The sequence below is a fragment of the Leptidea sinapis genome, chromosome 15 (genome assembly GCF_905404315.1).
Source record: "Leptidea sinapis chromosome 15, ilLepSina1.1, whole genome shotgun sequence".
Lineage (NCBI taxonomy): Eukaryota > Metazoa > Arthropoda > Insecta > Lepidoptera > Pieridae > Leptidea > Leptidea sinapis.
The window spans coordinates 8,287,087-8,303,306 of record NC_066279.1 but is presented as its reverse complement, the minus strand read 5'-3'; the positions used below and the strand labels follow the sequence as shown (position 1 = coordinate 8,303,306).

General features: G+C 31.5%; 1 protein-coding gene across 1 annotated transcript; it reads right to left on the bottom strand.

Moving 5' to 3' along the window:
- Positions 1-282: 282 nt before the first annotated feature.
- Positions 283-15,879, bottom strand: LOC126968494 (ras-related protein Rab-3). Its single transcript, XM_050813570.1, has 6 exons — positions 15,443-15,879; positions 12,946-13,052; positions 12,135-12,252; positions 6,860-6,978; positions 5,337-5,508; positions 283-1,851 (listed from the first exon to the last, which is right to left on the bottom strand). The coding sequence occupies exons 2-6, from the start codon at positions 13,050-13,052 to the stop codon at positions 1,705-1,707; spliced, it is 663 nt and encodes a 220-aa protein (XP_050669527.1). The 5' UTR covers positions 15,443-15,879; the 3' UTR covers positions 283-1,704.
- Positions 15,880-16,220: the final 341 nt, after the last annotated feature.

Here is a 16,220-nt window from a genome sequence, read left to right as displayed (position 1 = left end):
ATAAATCAATTAAGTGATAACAGTAAGTTCATCTCAGGTCGCTAAAAGTTTTACGTGCACAAGCACTTTATAATAATCGCTGTCATTTTCTGAATACTTTAATTTCAAAATAGTTTTTATTATAATATTTGATTAGATAAATATTATCTCCTTCAATTCAAGTACATGAATAGTATTAGATTATTAGATTTAAAAGTACATAGATACAATACTATACAGTATATTTTTATACACCCAAACATATTTACAATTATCATGCTAACTACCTAAGCATCAAATCATTTTTGCCTAGATCAGAAAAGAAACACCTGGCTTATATTAAATTTACGATTGCATAATAGATGAACGCAATACACGAGAGCTTTTTAGTCTAAGCTTTATGAAACGACATGGTTTAAATGCAATACGAAAGCTCCAAAGACCTCTAAATGATATCTAAAAATATTTGCGCCATTCATTTTATCACGTATTGTAAATAACCTGTGAAATTTAGCTTTGGTCCGATATTAGCAATTGTATTTATAGAATAATTGTTTTATTTTCTTTGTATTTTAATACTGGTAATTATTTAAGAAAACCTTTTTGATTATTTGAATTTTATGGATTAGAAATAATATCTCAAGTCGCCAATTATGTTCCATTTCCTTGAACTCAACTAGCATTTCTTACACAGAACTGAACAATAAACCGAGTCATTAATGCATCATTATTTCAATAATTAAATTGAAAAAAATATATTCAATGACTTAGTTAAAACTATAAGATAATATTGTAAACAGCTGCAAATATGACAGACGCAATCAACAATTATCTTTTTTTATAAAGATCAAAATATTTCCTGTGTTCAATCCTATCTTTTTTCTATATGAGGCCTTTTTGCCACGTGCAAAGTACAACAGCGAACGCAAGAAAGCGAAGTCTTCCTTTTCTTTTGCTTAACAACAAACACTCTTACTCTTTCGTTTGTTTTCTAACATTCACTGTAGTTCTTCATATACGGACCCGGTATAATATAAAGCTTTGTACACACTTACATATTTAAAAAGCTGACTTTTACTAGTGCAACCAATAAAAACTAAGATATAACTTAAAACATAGACCGTGTTTATCTTACGTAGTGGCGTCTAATTTCAAGTAATTCATGGAATACACTTATTTGATTAAATATAATAACTACTACAGAAGTATCAGATCCCTACTCCAGCTCAAAACATAGACACTACTTTACACCTAATACATATTACACTATTTCTTAATCGTTAACAAACAATTTAGTACATTTGTCTAAGTTACATTTAAGAAATTCAAATACTTAATAGGATTTGTGAAGGACGAGTCCATTAGGTAAGGTATAAACTTGGCTATACAAGGAACTAGGAAAATACAAAAGTTAGAGAAAATAATACGAAAATCCTTGAGTATACTGGATAAAGATTATCAAATAAATTGTTTTATTTTATCATAGGTATTAAATTGCCCAAAACATGGAGATCAGTAGCTAATCCCGACTTTATAGTAACCAAACATGCATAAGAAAAACAAATATATTATCTTTCAATTATATCGCAACACAAGTCGGACTCATGACTGAAATCATTCTTCAGGCATAATCAATATTATAATGACGCTACTTAAATATTGTTGTTTGTATAATAACTCCAGTATATTCAGGAAGAGAGAGGTATATACTGACATATTATGTACTTAACAGTTGCAGTTGGGATTAGAGTTTCCTTGCGGTTGTTCCGACAACTTCTGACCACGACCCCCTCCAGCAAGCATTGCCGGCTCCGAGTCCAAGCTTTCTGACATTTTGTCACAAATGATGTCCACTAATCGCTCGAACACGGTCTGAAACATTATATTTACTTAAACAATTTGTTATGTTATAAAGTGATAACCCTCACTTCTGTGAGTAATACATAAATAAAATTTGAAAACAAAATTTTATGAGCTATGCGGGTCTGGAACCCACGACCTCTCGCGTTCAAGACCGTGCGAGTGCTCTGCCAACTGAGCTTCCGTTCGAGTGACGTATCATCATAAAATCTTGTATGCTTTGTTCAGATCTCACTTGGTTAGCTCATTTGGCAGAGTACTCGCACGGAACGCGAGAGGTCATGGATTCGATTCTCGCATCGTTCATAAAATTTTGTTTTCAAATTTTATTTATATTTATTTACTCAAATATCATAGCCCCTCCATGAAGCGCACATTGTGAGCACCATCAAAATAGACTTTTTTTGTTACAACAACTTTCTTATCTATAAAAATGATATTATTAATGTATATTAACATCGATTTTAATAATATTCTTTCATTTTCGAACATTTCTGAAAAACAAATAAATGTTATTTGACTTCTATTCAAATATAAGTCGAGATGACGTTTAGTTCCAACTGAAATGTCAATTTGCAAACAATTGTTGCACCTAAGTAAGATTAAGTAGATTTAAAAATGCTATGACATCTGCGAGAAAACTTTCATGACCGCCATTACCAGTTAAAATGTATGGTTGTAATATGCGGCTTATTATGAACCACCAACTCACACTCGTGTTAATGCCCTTCATCATGTACAGTCACATATACTAACTATTGCTGTAATATTGAATAGGACTATTTATTATAAAAAAAAATATGGAAGTTATCTGGTGGCAAACATTATAATATGGGCCATTTTTCTTGCAAAAAATGTGAACGTTTTCAGCAAAGACAGAATTTAACGTTGTTGATATCACTTCGACATGTATGTGAATAAAAACACATAACATGTGAATAAAAATTAGTTTACTGAAAGCTTGCTATTATAAGTTTTATTACTGGGAATTTATCTTTTATCTCAAGACTGAGCACGATTATAGTGTTAAAAATTGTAATTTATGAGTCGATCCTAAGCAGGGTAATACCTGATATTATAATGTGAGAGAGTGTCTTTTGCAAGACGAAACACAAGGAAATTGGGCCTTTTTTATATTATCATCTGGTAATAAGTGAAAATCATGTGTTCGTGGACATCAGCTGAAATGCCTGTGGTCATGTAGCCAGCCTCTAAGATGTTCTGAAATTTAAGGTCTCCAAATCGTATCGATACCAAAATAGCTAATATATATACATATAAACATACGAGTATAATCTGAATGTCCGAATCGGCTCCAACGATTTTCATAAAATATAGTATACAGGTAGTTTCGGGGGCGATAAATCGATCTACCTCGGTTTCAGCAAATAAAAAAAATGTAGCTTTACTGTGTTTCAATTAGAAACAACTACAATAACATTAGAATACAAAGATAAATTTTGCCACTATATACAAGACTATAATAACTCAGATGGGCCATTCGGTGATCCGGAAAGCAGAAGACTCCGGTTCGAATACAGATGTTAGTCCTATTAGTTTATCTTTTGTTCCAGTTTTGTAAATTCTTAAAAATGCAAGCAAGGCACGGTTGTCCGAATAAATATATTTATATCTATTCTGTAGCCATACTCTTCCGAAACAGATCGATCGATTTTTATGATATTTTATATGAAATTTTGGTAAAAGGCATTTATTTTCTCAAAATTGATTCCTTAAGAATTCTTTTTGATGTCATTTCTAATAACTACTAGATACTACTACCGCTTCGGAAACAATTGGCGCTCTGAGAGAGAAGAAGCGGCGCAAGAAACTCTCCCAGCATTCTTTTTTTGGGCTCTTTTCAATAAAAATATACAATATTGTACAGTCATTTCTATCGCTATAAAATAATCACAATCTAGTCCCAGGCTGTCCGATCATTTAGATATTCAGCAGTGGAGTAATAGGATTTACGACAGAGCCATTTTTTATAAAACATTTAAATTTATTTATAGATAATGCCTTAACAGTGGCTAGGACTTTATTATAGAAGTGTATACATTTACACTTAAAGCTATTATGTATGTTATGTATGTAGGTAGGTCTGAGAATCGGTCGTTATCCATTTTTTAACCCCAATAAACATTTTTGCAATTTTTTAATAATTTAAATGGTAATACAACGTTTTCCAGGTCACTTAGCATTATTATATTTTTCTTAGTTATTAGATTTCATATAAACTTCTTTCAACCTATTAAATATATGGTCGCTTTTTATTTGGTTCTTTTAATATTAATCTAGTTAATACGAGCTTGGGTAACTTATTGAGGGTAAAATAATTATAATTGGCTATCTGACGCGCTTGTCATTGCGAAAGATGTGTCACTGAGTGATAATCACACACTTCTTGTGACTCTAGTTAACGTTACAGAAGTGTAAAAACACCTACACTTAGTGCATTCGTTAGCCGTCATGACACCGCAATAAAAGTTATTTTTTTATGGAAGAGCAGGATGTTATGTGATCACCGTCAACCACATTCTCTTGCAACACCAGAGGAATTACAGGAGTGTAAGGGAGCCGGCCTTTTAAAAAAGTATATGCACTTTTTTTGAAGGTACCCATGTCGTATAGTCCTGGCCACAGCGCACAATAAAAGCTAATTCCATAGTTTGGTTATACGTGGAGGAAAGAAAGTTGTGTCTTCTTTATACCAGTGGGAGGTTTGTACAGGATGCCAACTAGATTATGGGTACCACAACGGTATCTTTCTCTGGCGTGAAGCAGCCGCCGTAGCTAGTGAAATTACTGGGCAAATGAGACTTAACATCTTATGTCTCAATGTGACGAGCGCAATTGAAGTGCTGCTCAGAATTTTTGGGTTTTTCAATTATTCAAATTCAAATATTTTTATTCAAAATAGGATTTAACATCACTTATTGAAAGTCACTACCACCCATTCCAAAACAAATGACTCAGACCTGAGAAGAATGGGCGCAACAAACTCAGCGGACTTTTTTTTTTCATCGAAAAAAATATGTTTACAAAATAATATTGTACAATAGCCTGAGGGCGGTCGCTCCATTCCCAATCTGTGGTATCATTTAGAAAGTCATTTATGTTACCACACAAACGTTTTTAACAATTCTTTTGAATAACGTAATACTTTTGTTTTGAACATTTTTGGAATCTTGTTGTAAAAGCATATACATCGCCCCACAAAAGAGTTACTAATTCGACTTAGCCGAGTAGTAGGCATTATAAGTTTATGTCTGTTCCTGGTGTTAACATTATGGTTATGACAGTTTCTAGCAAATTCACATATGTTATGTGCCTATGAACATACATTATATTATCAAGAATAATATATTGAGAAGCAATAATCAAGATGTTATTCTTGAGCGGCACTGCATTGTAATGCATAGGGCGTATTAATTACCATCAGCTGAACGTCCTGCTCGTCTCATCCAGAAAGAAAGACAGTACGGTAAGCTCACCTTAACATTGATGTTTTCTTTTGCGCTGGTCTCATAAAACTCGACGCCAAGCTGCTCAGCCAGTTGTCGTCCACGTTCCTGGCTAATCACCCTTTCTTCTTCCATATCGCATTTGTTGCCAACCAGTATCACCTGGGCGTTATCCCATGAGTAAGTCTTGATCTGAGTTACCCTGGAGAAAAATAACATAATCAATTATGAGGATCTCCCTAGCAGGTGGTTGGTGATGCAAAATGATGTTGAATCATCTGTTAGGCTAGTGTTTTAACTATTCTATAATTAACTATTATAATGTATTCTGGCACTCATATAATTACAAGCTTTGCCTTAGTATTGCGTATATTTTTAAATTCACTTATGTAGATTTTTAGAAGCCTACAAAGGCCCTAAACACATCCTACTGGAGACATCGATACAGTAAAGGCGGGATACCTCATAGTCCTCGAACTTCAGGCAGTAGACCTATTTCACTTGTGCCCCCTGAGGATACTGCAAATACTACAGGCCTAAAGGATGAAATTAAGATACAATTAAGTACTCCTATTTTGAAAGGAAATAATTTCTCTAAACATTTGCCTCACCACCACGAGCTTGGTCATCACATGGGTGTCCGTCCGAGCACATGTAGGGTCGCATTAGATCTACAGATTTAAGTGCTGCTTTCCCCAATAATATTTATAATAATAAATTCAATTACTCCTTCAACAGATAGCATTTTATATGTGATCAATAGAAACAAGTCATGACATTTCTATATAACCAGTTAGATAAGATAAGCTTTCACGATACGCAGTATCAAACGTTTTCACAGACCTGTTAGACAGACAATTTTCTATAAATAGAACCTACAAAATGAACAACTCTTGGCCAACACTATTTGATAGCTCCATATAATGTATTCCCGCTTGGTACGTCGCATATTTTGGGATAGCATTGCGAAACTGCTCATATTCCCGTAGGTATAAACCAGTAGGCTACGTTTATAAATGTAAAGGAAGTTAAGTATGGATTGTCGCTCCGGTTAGAATGTATTTTCATAAGATAAGCCATAATAACTATAAGCATATTTAAAATATTATTTATAGTCTAGATAATCTTTGACAGCTGTGAAAAGGTCGAAAAAAATGAGTTTAGAGCTGTTAACCTCTATTTTGAGCAGTGCACGCTCGCTAACACAAAGTTTAATTTTTTTTTTCGATAGGAGTAAAATACATTTACGTATTGAAGACCCCGAAACGGGGCCCATATGACGGGCTCGGGCACCCCCTACCGACTAAAAACCTCCTCTGTGCTGATAGCCCTGAAGGCCTTTACAGCGAAGCCGAGCGGGGACAAAGTTTCATACAAATCGCTAGTGTAAGACGAAGCTTGTCACGCACACTAAAGTATAAAACCTAGCCTAGTATTTATCGGTTATCTAACAGCATGAACCTCTATCTATATGTATAAATTATCTAAGGTATTTGAATTGATTAAACTAAATTGTAATGATTAATTTCTCCTAAGAAATATAGATTTATTACCAGTCTTGTACACTGTTGAAGCTCTCTTCATTGGTAATATCGTACATGAGTATAAAACCCATTGCACCACGGTAGTATGCAGTAGTAATTGTACGGTAGCGCTCCTGTCCTGCAGTATCCTGAAAGAAATTTAAATCAATCAATTAAATTAAATAGTTTTTCAAGGCTTCAAACCCATTTTGGCATAAGTTATTTGGACCAAAACCACAGGACAGCTTGAAGAGATTTCTTTAAACTGTTCTGTGACCATAACCATATGTAAGCGGAAGCAACCAAGCACTTGCATATTCTATATCCTACTTTCAATTATTCGTAGGTAAGATGTCGCTTAAAAGAATAATTACAACGATAAAAAATATTGAATATTTTTTTTAAATAATAAAATATAATTAAGTACATACGCACAGAATATTACATTTGTTATATTTTAGTTTTACAAACATTTTCACGAACATTATAAACTAATGTTATCCAAAATATACAATATAGTAAAAAAGATCAGAACTGTTAATGAACGATATAAGTTATCTGTATACTAAGACATATAGAACTGTTAATGAACGATATAAGTTATCTGTATACTAAGACATATAGAACTGTTAATGAACGATGTAATTTATCTATATACTAAGACATTTAGAACTGTTAATGAACCGATATAAGTTATCTGTATGATATGACATATATAACTGTTAATGAACGATGTAATTTATCTATATACTAAGACATTTAGAACTGTTAATGAACCGATATAAGTTATCTGTATGATATGACATATATAACTGTTAATGAACGATGTAATTTATCTATATACTAAGACATTTAGAACTGTTAATGAACCGATATAAGTTATCTGTATGATATGACATATATAACTGTTAATGAACGATGTAATTTATCTATATACTAAGACATATAGAAACGTTAATGACCGATATAAGTTATCTGTTGACTAAGACATATAGAACTGTTAATGAACGATGTAAGTTATCTGTATACTAAGACATATAGAACTGTTAATGAACGATGTAAGTTATCTGTATACTAAGACATATAGAACTGTTAATGAACGATGTAAGTTATCTGTATACTAAGACATATAGAAATGTTATGAACGGTGTAATTTATCTATATACTAAGACATATAGAACTGTTAATGAACGATGTAAGTTATCTGTATACTAAGACATATAGAAATGTTATGAACGGTGTAATTTATCTATATACTAAGACATATAGAACTGTTAATGAACGATGTAAGATATCTGTATACTAAGACATATAGAACTGTTAATGAACGATGTAAGTTATCTGTATACTAAGACATATAGAAATGTTATGAATGGTGTAATTTATCTATATACTAAGACATATAGAACTGTTAATGAACGATGTAAGATATCTGTATACTAAGACATATAGAACTGTTAATGAACGATGTAAGTTATCTGTATACTAAGACATATAGAAATGTTATGAACGGTGTAATTTATCTATATACTAAGACATATAGAACTGTTAATGAACGATGTAAGATATCTGTATACTAAGACATATAGAACTGTTAATGAACGATATAAGTTATCTGTATACTAAGTCATATAGAACTGTTAATGAACGATGGAAGTTATCTGTATACTAAGACATATAGAACTGTTAATGAACGATGTAATTTATCTGTTTACTAAGACATATAGAACTGTTAATTAACGATGTAAGTTATCTGTCTACTAAGACATATATAACTGTTACTGAACGATGTAATTTATCTATAAACTAAGACATATAGAACTGTTAATGAACGATGTAATTTATCTGTTTACTAAGACATAGAACTGTTAATGAATGATGTAAGTTATCTATATACTAAGACATATAGAACTGTTAATGAATGATGTAAATTATCTTTATACTAAGACATATAGAACTGTTAATGAACGATATAAGTTATCTGTATACTAAGACATATAGAACTGTTAATGAACGATGTAATTTATCTGTTTACTAAGACATATAGAACTGTTAATGAACGATGTAATTTATCTATATACTAAGACATATAGAAATGTTAATGAACGATGTAAGTTATCTGTATACTAAGACATATAGAACTGTTAATGAACGATGTAATTTATCTGTTTACTAAGACATATAGAACTGTTAATGAACGATGTAATTTATCTATATACTAAGACATATAGAACTGTTAATGAACGATGTAAGTTATCTGTATACTAAGACATATAGAAATGTTAATGAACGATGTAAGTTATCTGTATACTAAGACATATAGAACTGTTAATGAACGATGTAATTTATCTGTTTACTAAGACATATAGAACTGTTAATGAACGATATAAGTTATCTGTATATTAAGACATATAGAACTGTTATGAATGATGTAATTTATATATATACTAAGACATATAGAAATGTTAATGAACGATATAAGTTATCTGTATACTAAGACATATAGAACTGTTAATGAACGATGTAATTTATCTGTTTACTAAGACATATAGAACTGTTAATGAATGATGTAAGTTATCTGTTTACTAAGACATATAGAACTGTTAATGAATGATGTAATTTATATATATACTAAGACATATAGAAATGTTAATGAACGATATAAGTTATCTGTATACTAAGACATATAGAACTGTTAATGAATGATGTAAGTTATCTGTATATTAAGACATATAGAACTGTTATGAATGATGTAATTTATATATATACTAAGACATATAGAACTGTTAATGAACGATGTAATTTATCTGTTTACTAAGACATAGAACTGTTAATGAATGATGTAAGTTATCTATATACTAAGACATATAGAACTGTTAATGAACGATATAAGTTATCTGTATACTAAGACATATAGAACTGTTAATGAACGATGTAATTTATCTATATACTAAGACATTTAGAACTGTTAATGAACCGATATAAGTTATCTGTATGATATGACATATATAACTGTTAATGAACGATGTAATTTATCTATATACTAAGACATTTAGAACTGTTAATGAACCGATATAAGTTATCTGTATACTAAGACATATAGAACTGTTAATGAACGATGTAATTTATCTGTTTACTAAGACATATAGAACTGTTAATGAATGATGTAAGTTATCTGTTTACTAAGACATATAGAACTGTTAATGAATGATGTAATTTATATATATACTAAGACATATAGAAATGTTAATGAACGATATAAGTTATCTGTATACTAAGACATATAGAACTGTTAATGAATGATGTAAGTTATCTGTATATTAAGACATATAGAACTGTTATGAATGATGTAATTTATATATATACTAAGACATATAGAAATGTTAATGAACGATATAAGTTATCTGTATACTAAGACATATAGAACTGTTAATGAACGATGTAATTTATCTGTTTACTAAGACATATAGAACTGTTAATGAATGATGTAAGTTATCTGTTTACTAAGACATATAGAACTGTTAATGAATGATGTAATTTATATATATACTAAGACATATAGAAATGTTAATGAACGATATAAGTTATCTGTATACTAAGACATATAGAACTGTTAATGAATGATGTAAGTTATCTGTTTACTAAGACATATAGAACTGTTAATGACCGATATAAGTTATCTGTATACTAAGACATACAGAACTGTTAATGAATGATGTAAGTTATCTGTTTACTAAGACATATTTTTTCTTTTTGGAGTGCCGTACCCAAAGGGTAAAATCGGAACCCTATTATTAAGACTCCAATGTCCACCTGTTCGTATGTCCGTCTGTCACCAGGCTGTATCTAAGGAACCGTGATAGTTGAACAGTTTAAATTTTTACAAATGATGTATATCTGTTGCCGCTATTACAATACATACTAAATAAAGAACGAGTGTACTTTAGACCAAATGACTTAAGTAAAATTAAATATTAGATTATAAAATTGCTGAATAACGAATTGAACTGACAAAATAATCAAGAAATCTAGGAGATATCCTTATTAAAGGCGTGTCGTGCGAAGGTGGAATTCGGCGGCAGGAATCAGGTGAAACATCTCTTCGGAACACTCCCGTGATAAATGCGGTAGAAGAAACACAATGAAGCGACGTCTCTACGCAACGCCAAGTGATCCAGCCGTTTACAGAGTTCTAAGTCGAGCTGCTTTATGTTGCACGCGGTCAAATAGATCGAGCTGATACTGGGGTGCGCCAGACCAGAGATGACATTAATACTCCATGTGTGGCCGGACCTGCGCTTTGTAGAGCGCTACAAAGTGGGCCGGCTTGAAGTATTGATATGCTCTATTAATGACACCCAGCTTCTTCGGAGCAATTTTGGCTAGGCTCTCCAGATGACCAAGGAATTGGCAATCGAGGTTTCGAACCCAGTACTCCGATACTAGGAGAGGCTTTAAAGAAAGAGTTGTCTAGCGTTCGTTCGTAACGCTTTCGTCACGCATTCACCAGCTTACTTTCCAAGTCAAGCGTAAGAAGTTTTACTTCAAAAAAAAAAAAACAAAATAAAAAATATATTAAAATTCAAATATTTTTATTCAAAATAGGATGTGAAATCACTTATTGAAAGTCAAAAAAAACTACCACCCATTCCAAAGTGAATGCCTCAGGCCTGCGAAGAATGTGCGCAACAAACTCAGCGGGCTTTCTTTTTTCATCAAAAATATGTTTTACAATTAAAGTAACATTTACAAAGAAACATTGTACAATTAATCTTATTATTTAATAGCCTGAGGGCGGTCGCTCCATTCCCAATCTGTGGTATCATTAAGAAAGTCATTTATGTTATAGTAACCTTTACCACACAAACGTTTTTTAACAATTCTTTTGAATAACGCAATACTTTTGTTTTGAACATTTTCTGGGATCTTGTTGTAAAAGCATATACATCGCCCCACAAAGATTGAAGGGGGCCCCCCATTATTTTCATAGATGTTTAATAGATACTGGTAGGGAACCCTTTGTGCGCGAGTCTGATTCGCACTTGGCCGGTTCTTTGAAAGTAATTTATATATTAGTGTGAGATTGTTGGGTTTAATTTAATAAATATAAAATACTTTTCATCCGTTAAATAAATAAATGAAAGACGCTTTCTATTCATAAAATCACTACTACATCTGTTCAAATAGGTACAGCATTATAAAGTATCTCAGATCAAAAAGGCTTAGGTAAGTAATTTAAGTGTCAAGTAAATATCAAAGTCTCATGATTGGATCTGAAGAAAGTAATCAAATAAAAATAACTCACCCATATCTGAAGCTTAACGCGCTTGTCATGCCGAAAGACCGTTTTCACCTTGAAGTCGATGCCGACAGTTGACACGAACGCTGAGGTGAAAGAGTCATCCGCGTAACGAAACAGAAAGCTGAAATAATAAAAGCATATTCACTAACAAATTCAGTAACTTAAAAACCGTTGTATTAACCGACTTAAAATAGGAGAAGGTGCTCAATTCGATCGGTATTTTTTTTATGTATGTACACCGATTACGCTGAGATTTATGAAGCGATTTACATGATTCATTTCTAGTTTGATGTGGAACGTCTGCCATTTGGTCCCATAAAAAATTCACATACATAGTTTGGCCGAGTACTTTTTTTATGAATATTTTTGTTTACGTGGATGTTATAATTATTATAGTTTGTGTAAGTACGGTTTTTCAGGAGTTTTCATTTAGGTTAATTATTTATTATGATTAAAGTATTAACTCCTGTAGGTTTAAATTTTTGATTAGATATTTATTTTATAGTGTATGAGATTAAATTCATGCGTGTTAGACATATAAAAAAGTTAATCGATAATAAATCAATTAATGTAAATAAAGAACAAAACTTACTCCGAGGATACAGTTTTAACTTTTAACTAGTTTCGGGGTCAGTGGTCCACCACGTTTTAAATTTTAATACTTTATTAACAAGTACCAAATAAATATAGTTTTTGTAATTTAATTTTGCAGTGAGTGTAAAGAAATGAAAATAAAGTGGGTATTTATTATAATAAAAGTATTATAAAAAACAATTTTAAATTTGTTATTAAATTTTTATTACAATTTTTTTACCTTGTTTTACCAACAGAACTGTTTCCGATTATCAGGAGCTTGAACATGTAATCGAAGTTCTGATCAGCCGCGTCCTTCTGCCACTTGGGGTCTCCTCCGCCAGCCATCTTAGGAAATAAAAGATTATCCTTAAATATTTTTTTAAACAGACATAATCCGTCTGTTGTTTGAGCGTTCTCATCATCACCTCAGAAATGGCACTTTCATTTTCCGACTGACATGTAGCATTGTCGTTCATGTTTATGTATTAGGACAGCTACTGAGCTAATTAACGGCAGAACTACTGCTGTGTTTGCAACACAAAGGAAAAATACAGATATAGTTGATGGCGAACTAGCTTGAAATGCTACAGAAATACGGTTCAGTTTAAATAATGCTAACCCTGCAGAGTGCCAATCTAATGGTATGGAAAAAAAGGTGCTATTTTTAATTACTTAAGGGATATTTTTGTATGTAACAACAATCAGAACTAAAATATTAACAGATAACGATTGATTTGTCATATCCTTAGCGCGCTCAATATATACTGAAATGATAAAGACTTTTAGTTAATTTTGAATAACTACGTCTTTTAATAAATGTAAGCAGTTTTTATAATTAAACGATATAAAAGATGAAGATAAACACCTGATATTAAATTATAACTATGTTATTAAAAAAAGTTAAACATGTATTGAACTCTTGTTTTATAAAAGTTATAAAACAAAATAGTACCTGTCTTTCTGTTATTTAGCGTTCAACAATCATAAGACATTGCTTATATTTAAACACGAGTCGAAACTTGTCTCAGGTGTTTCTAACGGATAGATCATATTTATATGGAAGATTAACGGCCGTTTTCAGTAACGTATCTCTAGTTATGGTTACATTACTGTCACCGTTTAATGACAAGATTTTATGTATCCATGGTTATGTCCAGCATAGTTTAAGTCTAATGTAAATTTGTAATGTTGAAATGTAAGTAAGGGTAAAATGATAGATTTGTCTTACCTCTAGTAAGTAGATATAATATGTGATGACAGATAGATGACAGCTGACAGAAATTGCGATTCTATCCTTTAATTTTGTGTTTAGCGACGTTTAAGTTATACACAAGCTAAACACTTCTTTGTAATAGAAAAAGATAAACTCCATTTTAGCGATCATTATTGTTAGGTCATTGACGTTGTTACAGTTAGGTCACTGTCTAACAAAACACGTGTCTAAGCCATGATTAAATATTTTTTTTGTAATAACTGCGTAAGTGTTTCGGTACAAGTGGTATTTATTGGTAAGTAGGTTTTTACAGGTATTCTAGTAGACTTTGAAAAGATTAAACTATTTAAGGAAAATTTTATATGTAATTAAACATTCTTCTTTAAAGAAATTATGTTCTATATACTCGTACCCATCTGTGAAATTCTGCTATATCTGATTGTTAGTGTTTTGTACACTGTAGTTTAAATTGAGTATTCATTTATTGAATAATCAATACTTCTTTATATTAGCGGCGTTGTACACTTTTCTGGGGATGTGTATAAAATGTAAATATTTTATGTAATAGACATAAATTGTCATTTATGTATACGATAGCGCAAAAAATGAATATTGTATTTAACCACATAAATAACATTAAAGCAATTCGAAATATTCAAAAATTTACAACGTTATTGTTCAAGTTTTCACTTCTGCTGGCACTCTTGGAGTGCAAACCGTTAGTTTCGTCTTCAATCATATTTAGTGCTCGCACGTCTATGCATAATATTTCAATATCCCAGTAGTATTGGAACGCTTAAATAATCATAGTCACGAACCAATGCAATTTTTTTTATTTGAAATATAAACACTTTGACAACTGTAATTTTGTTAACATTGAAAGGGGCCTCGTATCTCGTCCCATCTCTTTTGAAAACCTCAAGTGCAGCCTGTTTGTATGAAACTCGTACACTTTTATGAGAATTATATTTTGTTTTGACCTACATTTGCGCAGTTTAATTTCTCTTATGTTACAGCTTACAGTTTTTAACAGCCTCCCCCAGAAACAAGAATTCAGCTTAAATTATTGCTAATATTTCGAAACAGATGTTTGTGTAATAATGTGCGCCTGTGCCGGATAAGGGAGGTTGGTATGAAGCCGGGGGTTGTGCGTAGGCCGAGAAATCTTTTGAGGCAATATTCAAAGCTTTTGAGAAATTCATAGCATATTTGTCACATTCATTTTATATTAAATTTCATTGGGTTATTAAAATTTCGAAACATATTTTATGTTAAACTGAAAAACTTAAAGAATCCGTTAAATTAATATACAATTCATACACCAATGAAATGATATTATTAATATCAAATGCTAAACGTTACTGATTATTTAATGGCAATTGCAATATAATAGATTTTACTTTTTTTGCTATACTAAGTCTCATGCAAATTTATGAAATCATATCCGAAATCAATCAGAAGTAAGACATAATTTATTTCATTATTAAATTGTAAATAAGAAAAATGAAAAATTGTTACTAACCTTCGCTTATTTTTCTTCTTAAGTTCGAGCCTATAGGTTTTACAAGGCTCTCACAAGCCGATTTCGCTTTAGTACATTCACACCGAGTAAATTGTGTGCCAAATTGTCTACTGTTATCGATTTCTGCCACTATACAACGATCACAGATTGGACGACAGTAAGCTACAAACTAATTACTAGAACAAGATGCCAAACAGTTCCAACAGTTAGTGAAAATGCAATCGATAATTCCGAATGATATTTCGTAACACTCTCCAACACACGTATTTCATTTAGTTACTCTAAATATTGATAATTGCTCAAAGAGGAGTAAATAATATTAACTTAATGATGTAACTTTGGTTTAGCTTTAGATTCACAGTTATAGGGTGGTACACTTAACAGCTGTTACCAGCTTTGTCCTGGTCGCTTCTCGCTGGGTTCAATTGAGGAAAATTCAAAATGGCGGAATGGTTGCGTGCGCATCCTGTAACACTGTCAAGTGTTCATCAAACTGTTGCCGATAAATACATATTTTTCAGTAATAATAGTACATATAAGTTGACTTTCAATTTTTTTCCCAATATAACTTGACTTTTAATTCCAAAGCCGTTGAAAGCGACACGCTTTAGGTTAATTTACTCCCTATTTTGCCATATTAATGATAATAATAAAAAAATTGCAAATTATAAAAAAAATATAAATTTATTTCGATCTTAACAAAATTTACCTATTATCTATTTATACAAGCTCTTTGGGAATTTAGTAATTAACAGATTTTGTTTAAACCATTCTAAAG